Source organism: Theropithecus gelada, chromosome 2 (assembly GCF_003255815.1).
Source record: "Theropithecus gelada isolate Dixy chromosome 2, Tgel_1.0, whole genome shotgun sequence".
NCBI lineage: Eukaryota > Metazoa > Chordata > Mammalia > Primates > Cercopithecidae > Theropithecus > Theropithecus gelada.
The window spans coordinates 143,524,409-143,536,729 of record NC_037669.1 but is presented as its reverse complement, the minus strand read 5'-3'; the positions used below and the strand labels follow the sequence as shown (position 1 = coordinate 143,536,729).

The window sequence follows — 12,321 nt, the reverse complement described above, 5'->3', positions numbered from 1 at the left end:
ACCACACTTTCAGAACCATTGCTAGAGGGGCCAACTAGGGGACTTCTGTGAGTAAAAGCACCTACACCGTGCTTCCAATACAGCAGCCAGCCCCAGAGTGATGAGCACTTGAAACGTGGCTAGTGTAACTGAGGTGTCCTAGAAGCATACATTATACCCTGGGCTTTGAAGACATAGTACAAAAACTGTGAAATATCTTAATAATTTTATATGGATTACATGTTGAAATGACAATAGTTTCTATATATTGGATTACATATTTTATCAAAATTAATTTTACCTGTTTCTTTTTACATTTTAAATGTTTTTAATAGAAAAATTACAATTATATATGTGTCTCACTTTCTATTTCTTTTGGACAGCACTGAACTACAGAACCATAAAATAGAGGGGTATTAGTGAACTACAGAAAATTCAAGTCCCAAAAGCTGTAATACTCTGAGGACTAAAGAAAATATATACGTTGATCAGATTTGCCCTAAGGGGTCAGTTTATACCCAAACATTTGCTGTCACAAGTATTAAATGTAGAAGCAATCCAATATCTACTATTTTACTTTTCTTTCAGGGTTAATCAAGTGCCTTATTATAATTCTTCAAATAAAAGCATTATTATAATAATGAAAAATATTTCTGCTGAACTTCCGAATAAAAAAATTTAGTAATATTTTGAAAGTCTGAGCTTTATTTAATTCGTTCTACTTACCCTTGTATTATAGAACAATTACATTTTAAAAATGCTTTTATGTCTTCCAAAGAACTTACTTTTTATTTTTAGCAGTCCATGAAATAGAGGTGAGAACAGGTGTTGGTATTCCCATTCTAAATATCTTGTAATATTTAAAGGAAAACGAAGTGAAATATTAGATTGTGTTGCCGGTTATGGCAGAGCAGACTCTTTGCCAGGACAGCAGTCCAGTGCTTTCTCTTCCAGGCTGTTCTGCTATTCCTCAATTTTTACAGCATTTTTATGTTAAAAAATAAATAAATAAATAAAAAGTAAAGAACTATAATGCATACAAAACTGTGTTTGAAGAAAAGGAAACTGTGTGATAAAATCAAATAAACATGACCCTTACAGCTTTAGTTTTCTTAGAACAGAGGCCCTTTAACTCTCCAGAATGTTGAAACCTTCTCTTGAAGTTCTCTTATAATACTCTGCCCTCACCTCTGTGTTTTTATCTGGGCAATTAGACCACATTAACTAATTGCTAAACTTTAAAAAGTTGTATTTTCTTACAAAGAATTTCAGAATAGGTTGATTTTCTATGGTATTTTAACAGTGTCACATTGTGCTCCTCTCTTCACAGGACCATGTAATCTTAACTCTCTAACTTCATGGCAAGCTTTTAGTTTTGATTTTCAGCCACGTTCCAAACTGTATTGTTTGACCTGGTAGTGTCAATAAATAACACAAGGGATGTCTGAAAGGCTTACAGCTTTTGGCCATAAATGGAATGAAACAAACTAGTCCAGATAGGGCCCAAACTCTTAACATTGACCTCATTAGTCTAGGACCACAACCAGCTATCCAAATGTGCCTGGAAAATATTTCTTTGAGTAATAGTTAATTTTTTAAAAGAAAGAAAAAAAAAACCTGTGACTATGATCATCTTATGTTGAGTTTCTTTATTCATCTTGAGTAAACAGTAAATTTTTTTCACCTTGTTGTTTTAATACAAAAAGTTCTGGTGTTTAATATAGAATATTATTAAATCAGTGTGGGATTAAAAATATCTATATAGATAGCTGATTTAACAATATATGACAGCATTAATCAACTGCCTTGTTATAATTCTTGAAATTGTTGTTATTCTACTTGTCAAGCAATTTTGCCCTTCTCTTCAAAAGATGCATACCTGTTCAAAGGAAGGATTATAAAAGTTCATGCTTCAGAAATTTTTTTTAAGAGTATAACCAACTCCCTGAGGATACAGGGGTCTAGCGAAGCTAAATGACAGCTTCAGGGTCACCCAGCTAGTGAGTGGGAAAGCTAAAATTAGAACCTCAGTCTGCTCCCACATTTTCCACCAATTTGCAGACTATCATTAAAGAATATTTCTTCTGCAATCAGAACATTGAGCAATTTGGAGAAACGTACAGTATATCGATATTCTAGCTTCATTTAAAATTTATGGTTATGTGGCTTGTATCATGTTAAAAGCTTTAATCTAAAATGAATTGTCATGTGGCCAATAACCCTAACATAAAACTCATAATACATATAAATTCTCTAATAGTATCATAATTTCTTAAGGGTGCAAATTAATTAGTACCTCTTTTCCTGCCCAATAACTTTCCTCACGCCCCTTAAAATGGAATTTGAAATGAGATAAACAGTTGCTGCTGCTGAATTGAAGTTTCAGAGAAATAAAAGTGAGGTGGCTTCATATACAAAATCTGTGGTTTTGTTCAGAAGTTGGATGAAGCAACTGTTATTGACTAAGCCCACATTGGTGCTGCCCTTTTCTCTGTTGAAAAGAAAAGCTTGTGAGTAGTCTCCAAGAGCCATATTATTAAAAATGATGTTTCCTCCCCATGATGGCTGAGATACTAATCCATTGAAATGTGGCGATAATTCTTGTGAGAAAATTCTGAGTCTATAAGTTTGAAGAATTTAGAAGTGTAAGAGGACAGGGGTTCATTTACTTACAGGCCTTCTTCCAAGTTAGGTTTTATTTTCCTTTTCTCCTAGTCTCTGGAGTCTCCTCTCTCCAGACACCCTGGAAAGCCATTCATGGCCTTTCATATTTAACATGAGAGTATTTTCTACTAACACCAACATGTCAAAGAAAGATGTTTAAAGCATGTGAATTAGACTTGATCGTGTATCTTTCATTGGTACCTGTTTCTCTTTACTTTTTGGAATAAAATAAAAACAACAAAAACAGCTAAGAATTTGGGATAGTGATGTGGGTGGGAGGGATTGGGACATTCATCACAACTGAGTTGTTTAATTTATAGTAAGTAGGAACTTTTAGAGTTTAGAGAATTTTAATTGTAGTTTAGAGTTTCATTATCAGACGGTAGTCTTGAATAATTTCCAAGAAGCTAAAATATGGGATTAACATTTTACTCTCATTTTAATTCATATCCTGAATATAAATTTTATTATAAATTATAAAGTTTCTGAATTTCCTTTCATAAAACTGGGTTCTTTGGGTTCTTAGTTATTTTGGATGAAACAAAGGGGAGGGCTAGTTGGAAATGATGGAACATTTAACCACTGTCTCTACAGTTAGTCACAATTGGTACATGCAGAATTAATAAAACAGCTTGCCTTGTTTTTATTTCTTGTGAGGTCAGACGACAGTGGATGATAATGACTTGGGAAGAGGACCAGAAGTCACTATTTACCATGTACACATATCAGAGAGTCATTTATTAAGTTTGAGGAGGTTGGATCTTAAGTACTTAATTAGAATGATATTAGTAATTTTAATAAAATATTTTGCATTGAGAACTATTCACTCAGAAATTGCAGGGGTGGACAAAATCATCTCCAAATAAATCATTTAACATGAAGTTAGGCTAGGATTACCAACCAAGAGCATGGCATTCTCCTATGCATCTGACTTAAAAGCAATACTTGTCTCTTGCCCCATGGTGCCAGGTGGTCTGCCATGCTTCCCTCTTCGTGGCTGCCAGGATTCCCGCATGGAGGTAAATATAACCTGTAAAGGCTCAAATACTTCATCAAAAGCCATGACAATAATCCAAAGCTATTAGGTTTAAGCAACTTATTTGGAAATTATCACCTTCAAATAACATGTAGGGCAACCTCAGTAGAGATGAAATGGATGAAGCAGGCATGGAAACTGCCCTTCCTGCCTTAAATACAAAATACCAGATCACAGCTCTGAATAAAAGTTAAGACCACATTGGGCCAGATCAGGACTAACACTAGATACACAGCTGACATAAAGTTCCAGTGACTTTGGCAGTGTGAAAGTCAGGACCACCAGGCACATGTACTGAAAGCAATTTAAGCTGTGTTTCCCGATTAAAGCCAGGAACTGAAAAATCACTGCCTATTCATGATGAAAGACTAGAAAACTTCTGAAGACCAGACAGAATTTGAGAGTGGTATAGATACTAAGCTACTAAATACTACAAATGTATAGTATCTGCAAATATATATATATATAAGGTTGAAAACTAAGCTCAGAAGTGAGCATTATAAACTCTTCCAGATCAAGGGAGTGCTGTACCCCCAAGCTGAAGTTTCACAGGCCACCATCATCCCAACACTCAGTCTTCCCAAGCAAGTTAATTCCCACCAAAAATGAACACAGTCAAAGATTACAAAACCTAAGCGGAAGTCCATTATCAAGAAACAGTGTCCATAGGTGCAATAAATAGAATTTATACCGGAGGAACTATAAATAGTAAAGCAATTGGGTAGGGGCTCTTAACAGACAGATATTGAAAATGTTAAGGAAAATAAAAGAAGAAGTAGACTTCATAAAATAGGAACAGAGGGCTAAGAAATAAGAACAAGCAGATCTGAAAAAGAAATGAGTAAAAACCCTAAAAATATTAGTGCCAATTTCTATGAGTCAATGAATTCACAAGTGAATACCTAACAGTTATTTCCTGTGGCCTTACTTGGTGGCTGGGGGCAGGGGAAGCGATATAAGAGCAGAAACAGTTGTTTTCTACGTCTGAATTACAAAATTGGAACAATAAAGACAATGGTTTATTGAACAGGATGGTTTACTGAGCTGTCCAGCACTGTAAGCAAATGGCTTACAAACATTGGCCTACTCTTTTTGATGCTTGAGAGAGATACTTTGATAGAAGATTATTCCAAAATATAATTACTTGGTCTTTTAGTTCTCTCTTTATTATCATAGGACACTATGGGGAATTTTTTTTCTTTAGATTGCAAACTAGTTTTAAAAAGAGCTTGTAATGAACAATTTAATTAGATTGGTTTTGGCTTGCCTAAAAACTTAAGAAGGTATTAATATTCTAATCAAAAGTCTTGGGAAAGCATTCTTACAATAAAAAAAGGAAAGAAAATCTTCGTTCTTATGCTTTAAGAACCAGGAAAGCTGTCGAAGGATGTAAGGTAACTCTTACAAAAGCAATTGTTAAATAAATGTGGTTTGGCCACAATGAGCCAACACCTATGTTTGCCACAGACTTAGGTTCCCACCTGACTCACGGCAAATTTATTCAGCTGCTTAAGATTATTTTTTACTCATACTTCAAAAGAACAGCAGCCTGGAATTTTTAGACTTTTAATGGCAACGGAAGGAACTTACCTATGATAAACATTTTTCTTTACTCCCATGCTTTCTTAACCCATGGCTGTTCTGAGTCAATGTTTGCCTTGCATTCAAAAAATAATAGTAAAGATTCGAGTAAAACATATTCATTAAGCACTATTTGAAAGATATACCAAGTGCTTTCACATTATGTCACTTTATTCCTACAAAGATCATGTGCAATAAATATCACTGTTCTTGTTTCCTACAGATGAAAAAAAAAAAAAACTGAGGGTCATTTTCAGAGAAATTGGATGACTTACCCAGAGCCACACAGATGTGTACGTGGCAAAGGAAGATTCCATTTCAAGTCTTCCAACCCCAAATTCATCTTCCTTTCCCTAAGGAGAAATGATGCTATGGAATCCATGCAAGCCACAGAGCTTGGATAAAAGGCATAGTAAGACCAAACATAGGAAAAATAGGAAGAGGTGGATCCTCCTTTGTTTTTAATCAGTGTTCTACCTGCCTATAACTCTTCTGGGAAAAGAAGCAGGATGTGACTGAAACATAGCTGCTTTCTAGATCTCACAAATTTGGTTTTTCTAGTCAATCACATCTCTCTCTCCTTCGACTTCCCACCAAACCAGCATCTGTTCAGCTTCAAAGAAAAAAGAGCCCCACTGTTTCCCAGTCATTTATCATCAATCTAAAGTAACTGCCAATCACAAAAGTCCCATCTTTATTTCTTTCCTTAGAAACAAATTTCTCGAGGGAAGCTTATCAGTAGCAGAAATGCAGACTGGGAAATGACCTGTGTCACCCTCCCATCTAGAAATACCCAGTGCACATCCAGATCCCACACCCCCAAGAGGGTTGTGCAATATCTATTAATTTATGAGAGCTGTTTCCCACAGATGATGCTGCAGGCATTAGTAAGGAGGGGAAAGTTCCAGCAATGACACCATCTCTACTCCACCTTGGCTGGTTTCCAGGTGCCATCTCCTGATCCCTCTCCCCACTCCCACTGCCCTCTCACCATCCTTCCCCCAAACCCCACACTCCCCACCAATCTGGGTCAGTGATAAACACAGAGTATTCCACATGCCTCTGATATAACATTCAACACACTAAAGATAATACTGCCTTTAAGGCTCCTGTCCCCCCGGCTAGACTCCTAGAGGAGAACTGTGACTTTATTCCCCTTGCATCCTGGACACCCACACATAGTAGGTGTTCAGTGAATATATGATGAGTTGATGAATATCCACTGAATGTGCTGTTTGCCTTGCTCCTTCCTTGTGCTTCCTTCCACTGTTTCTATCGCCTGAAATTCTTCTCCCTTTTTCCTCTACCCTCGAGTATGAAAAAAATGTGTTTCCTTATTGGGTAGGGAGTCCTGGTAATTATACAAACATTTATGTAAAATGTTCTTCTAATTGGTATATTCCATGCTATGTCCAGATTCTTTCAAGTGAATTCTCATTAAGGTGATAATAACTCACCAAAGTTTCCAGGGATGATCCCCTAGCTATTCAAAGCAACCTTTTATATATTAAATACCAGTCAATATGAATCGATGGTAACTGAAAAAAAGGTTGATAGCTTGTGAAGGAGTTGGAGTACAGAACTATGCTTATAAATTGATCCTCACAAAGGCAGACTTTTTCCCACAGAAATTGTATTATGAATACTAGTTATAGTTTGAGACTAGTTAATAAAATTCTACTCACTCCAAACATCGGATTAATGGAACCCACATGAGTTGTGTGCTGTCAAAGTAGAGTCAAGAGGAGAGAGAAGAAAGAGAAGAAAATTTCCTCCCTGTTCTCACAGCACAGGGCACCCAAGGGCTTCTACAGCATAAAATGTACTCCCTTCTATTTTTTACTGCCCTTATTCCCAAGCTGAACCAAATATTTACCTCTGCCCTCATTTTCAGTTATGGAGTTCACCCAGGCCCTTTTCAACCTTCGAGGTTCCTTAACCTTTACATTACTAATTCTTTTTCTAAGCAAAATCCAGCTGATCTCTACTAGATGGTTAAAAGGATAGCAAATAGGTAAATTAATCCACATTAAGGCACAAATGACTGCTAGCCATAACCCTTTAATGACTAATTAATTTTTAATAAAGAATATGTGTTTATATAAATGAATGTATACTTCTAAGTTGGCATAAGTTCCGAAACAATAATAAGATGAACTAGAAAATCTACAAGCTATAGGGAAATCTTCTGGGTGAGGAAGAACTAGTCATACCTACCTAAAAGCCTAGCCCTAGTTTCTGTTACATTATTTCTTCTTTCATCTTCTGTTTTCTAAACCACAAGTTTCTAAAAGCACCAAGGAATTTTCTACCTGTTTATTTTGTTTTGTTTTTGTTTCTGTTTTTTTTCCAAGGTGAGGCCCAGGTTGACACTGAGTATTCTCTGTGAAACTCTTCAAGGAGCAACACGTGATTTCACAGAAATTAGTCTCGATACGCTGCATTCCTAGCCGTAAGTTCTATGCTGCTCACCCATTCATTTGTCCATTCAGTCACTCATTCATGAGACATTTATCATCTGCCTCCTGGAATGTGTCAGGGCCTACACCAGTAAACAAGGAAACAAGTAAACACTAGTAAATTTTAAACAGGCTCTCCGCACAAGCAACTGACAGACCAGTGGAGAAGACAGATATGTCAACAGATGATTACAATAAAGTGTCAAGGACGGGTGCGGTGGATCATGCCTGTAATTCTAGCATTTTGGGAGGCCAAGGCGGGTGGATCACCTGAGGTCAGGAGTTCAAGAGCAGTCTGGCCAACATGGCAAAACCCCATCTCTACTAAAAATACAAAAATTAACTGGGCATAGTGGGATGCACTGGTAGTCCCAGCTACTAGGGAAGCTGAGGCACAAGAATCACTTGAACCTGGGAGGCAGAGGTCACAGTGAGCCAAGATCACACCTCTGCACTCCAGCCTGGGCAATAGAGTGAGACTCTGTCTCAAAAAAAAAAAAAAAAAAAGTGTCAAGCCTACATCCAAAGTGTCAAAGGGCTCAGAAAAGTTGGGAAGGCTTTACCAAAGATGTGACATTTAGGGTAGATAGCACCTGTTTGTGGGTACCAATGTCCCCATGAGTCAAAGAAGAAAAAGATGTACATTATATAAGCTGGATACCAAAAAGGAACAATAATGAGGACATGCAGCCAAAAACTTACATAGGGAGAACAACCTCACTTACTCAGCGAAGGCGAAGAGGCCACTTAAGAACTCCCACACATGTGTTCTGTCTTAAAAGCTGACTACTGGAGTTGTATCCCCTGCACAGCATCCCTTTGCACCAAAGTGAACACTACTTTAAAAACATGTGTTCAGCTCTCCTGAATGCCAAGCAAACCATGCTTGGCATGGCAGTGGTGTCCTATTTTTGCTGCTCTTTTTCCCCAGGGCATGCTGTTACAAGAGAATGCTCAGCCATGTTCATCTGGGGACCTGCTCCTGGTAGAGCAATAGGATCTGTGTGCCCAGCACCACTGCTCACCTAGCTGTCCTGGCCTGTGCCCAATGCTAACCTTCACCTCAGAGTGTGGCTGTACTACATTTGGTGACGTCACTCTCGCTGAACTTTCAGCCTCCTTCCTGGGACTTCCTGATGGACTCTTATCCAGGGCAGAATGTGTTGATTTTCTAAATCACATAAATGAATAGCTTGACTGTTGATGATGTAGAAAATCAGAGCAAATATTTGCATGGCTTCGTGCGGTTCATTCCTGAGCATCTGATTCTTCCCAGAATTCCAGAAACCCTGCTGCTTTCTCAAGCCCTCAGTAAAGACATGCTTTCTTGATAATCCTGGCCAAACCTATTCATTTGACATCTTTGTTACACAAATGGTTAACCACAGGGTTAACTTCAGAAATGGCTGGCAGATATGAAGGTTAGAAGATTCATGCACTTTTGCTAGACTGAGTTGGAAGTTAAAGAATACATAGTTACTGACTGCAGAGGCCTGGAAAACAATGGAAAAAATCCTGTTCCTCAAAGTTGAGCCCTACCTCCTACCCCTCTTAAATCAATTGCCACAGTGACCAATTTGTCAGTCACCTAAAGGCAACTATTCTGACCACTTAAAGGAGAATACTTATAATCTTTATACCTAAGTAAAGATTGTGAGAGGAAAGAAATGATTTAAAGAATACGATATGAATGTGTCACACTTCTGAGTTAATGATAAAAGAATTGGTCCTGCTTACCTCAGGAAAAACTTTCAAGTCTTTCTGAAAAACTAATTTAATTCAGTAGTATTTTCTAAGATGTAGGTTATGTTTTTAATCAATTTGGAAACTAAGATTTACTTATAGAAAAAAGGAAAAGGATAGGTTTATTCACATAGAACTCCAATTTCACTTCTCTGGATGATATTTACCATTTTCTACAAAAGCAATTATGTTCTAAAATTTAAATGTGCATTCTTAGGCTTTCTCAGTTCACAGAGTTTCCTTAAGAAATATGATCTAGTATTTTTTCCTAAGACAAAAGTTGAGTTACTACGTTTATGACTGAGACATGAATGTTCATTTGTTTGTTTACAACAAGAATTATTTTTACCATTTTATTTTTATTTTCCCCAGGTGCATTTGATATAGTGTTTGTGACAAATTCGACCCAGGAGATCAAAATGATTCTCAACTCTTCTACCGAAGATGGTATTAAAAGAATCCAAGACGATTGTCCCAAAGCTGGAAGGCATAATTACATATTTGTCATGATTCCTACTTTATACAGTATCATCTTTGTGGTGGGAATATTTGGAAACAGCTTGGTGGTGATAGTCATTTACTTCTACATGAAGCTGAAGACTGTGGCCAGTGTTTTTCTTTTGAATTTAGCACTGGCTGACTTATGCTTTTTACTGACTTTGCCACTATGGGCTGTCTACACAGCTATGGAATACCGCTGGCCCTTTGGCAATTACCTATGTAAGATTGCTTCAGCCAGCGTCAGTTTCAACCTGTATGCTAGTGTGTTCCTACTCACGTGTCTCAGCATTGATCGATACCTGGCTATTGTTCACCCAATGAAGTCCCGCCTTCGACGCACAATGCTTGTAGCCAAAGTCACCTGCATCGTCATTTGGCTGCTGGCAGGCTTGGCCAGTTTGCCAGCTATAATCCATCGAAATGTATTTTTCATTGAGAACACCAATATTACAGTTTGTGCTTTCCATTATGAGTCCCAAAATTCAACCCTTCCGATAGGACTGGGCCTGACCAAAAATATACTGGGTTTCCTGTTTCCTTTTCTGATCATTCTTACAAGTTATACTCTTATTTGGAAGGCCCTAAAGAAGGCTTATGAAATTCAGAAGAACAAACCAAGAAATGATGATATTTTTAAGATAATTATGGCAATTGTGCTTTTCTTTTTCTTTTCCTGGATTCCCCACCAAATATTCACCTTTCTGGATGTATTGATTCAACTAGGCATCATATGTGACTGTAGAATTTCAGATATTGTGGACACAGCCATGCCCATCACCATTTGTATAGCTTATTTTAACAATTGCCTGAATCCTCTTTTTTATGGCTTTCTGGGGAAAAAATTTAAAAAATATTTTCTCCAGCTTCTAAAATACATTCCCCCAAAAGCCAAATCCCACTCAAACCTTTCAACAAAAATGAGCACGCTTTCCTACCGCCCCTCAGATAATGCAAGCTCATCCACCAAGAAGCCTGCACCATGTTTTGAGGTTGAGTGACATGTTCGAAACCTGTCCATAAAGTAATTTTGTGATAGAAGGAGCAAGAGAACATTCCTCGGCAGCACTTCACTACCAAATGAGCATTAGCTGCTTTTCAGAATTGAAGGAGAAAATGGATTATGTGGACTGAACTGACTTTTCTAAAGCTCTGAACAAAAGCTTTTCTTTCCCTTTGCAACAAGACACAGCAAAGCCACATTTTGCATTAGACAGATGACGGCTGCTCGAAGAACAATGTCAGAAACTCATTGAATGTGTTGATTTGAGAAATTTTACTGACAGAAATGCAATCTCCCTAGTCTGCTTTTGTCCTGTTATTTTTTTATTTCCACATAAAGGTATTTAGAACATATTATATTGTTAGAGGAGCAACAGGAAATGAGAGTTCAAGATTGTTCTGTCCAATTTCCAAAGGGCAGTAAAGCTTTTGTGCCTGTTTTTAGCTATTAGCAACTGTGCCACACTTGCACCTATTACTGCACATTTTGTACAAAGATTTGCTAAGCAGTAGTTGTCAAGTGTCAGATCTTTTTGTGAAATTCAACCTGTGTCTTACAGGTTTACACTGCCAAAACAATGCCCGTCAGATGGCTTATTTGTATAATGGTGTTACTAAAGTCACATATAAAAGTTAAACTACTTGTAAAGGTGCTGTGCGGGTCCCAAGTAGTAGTGTCTTCCTAGTATGTTAGTTTGATTTAATATCTGAGAAGTGTATATAGTTTGTGGTAAAAAGATTATATATCATAAAGTATGCCTTCTTGTTTTAAAAAAGTATATATTCTACACATATATGTATATGTATATCTATATCTGAACTGATTGATTAAATTGATTAAAATTTGGCAAAGTTATATTTACTTTAAAATAAAATAATTTTATTGCAATGTATTTATCTTCATTACTTAAAATAGATACTAATTTATTTTAACATAAGACTACCTTGAATGATATGAATATATTTTTGTTTAAATTTTGATACAACTGATAGTTTAATACTATTGGTTATAGATTTTTTATCCTGCCATTGAAAAGATAAAAACATTTTGTTCTACTGCATGACAGAATAAACACATCGTTTTGAATTTTTCAGCTTTTCACATAACAAAGAAAAAAATTAACTCTTGCTATAATGCTAGAACAATACATTATTTTACTAGTAATTTAATAACAGAATTTTTCTAGTTGTATACATTATCATTGCAGGAAATTTAGAAGATATAGAATAACATAAAAATAAAAGTCATGTTTAGATTCCCCAGTCAAAAATCATTATTTTAACATTTGGGAACTTTTTTTTCTACTTTTTTCATTCATTATACACACATACATGTGTCAATCCTGATATTGAAGTCAT

At 36.5% G+C, this 12,321-nt stretch overlaps 1 protein-coding gene across 7 annotated transcripts in view; it reads left to right on the top strand.

Moving 5' to 3' along the window:
* Positions 1-11,851, top strand: part of AGTR1 (angiotensin II receptor type 1) — a 45,034-nt gene extending 33,183 nt beyond the window's left edge. For 4 of the 7 annotated variants that reach the window (XM_025376061.1, XM_025376058.1, XM_025376063.1 and 1 more), the window contains one exon: positions 9,835-11,851. In XM_025376061.1, the coding sequence (XP_025231846.1) occupies positions 9,882-10,961 (1,080 nt within the window). In that variant the 5' untranslated portion in view covers positions 9,835-9,881 and the 3' untranslated portion in view covers positions 10,962-11,851. Of the gene's footprint in view, positions 1-362; positions 666-8,650; positions 8,808-9,834 lie in introns of those variants that run through there. The other 3 variants (XM_025376062.1, XM_025376059.1, XR_003118112.1) reach the window with 3 other exon arrangements.
* Positions 11,852-12,321: the final 470 nt, after the last annotated feature.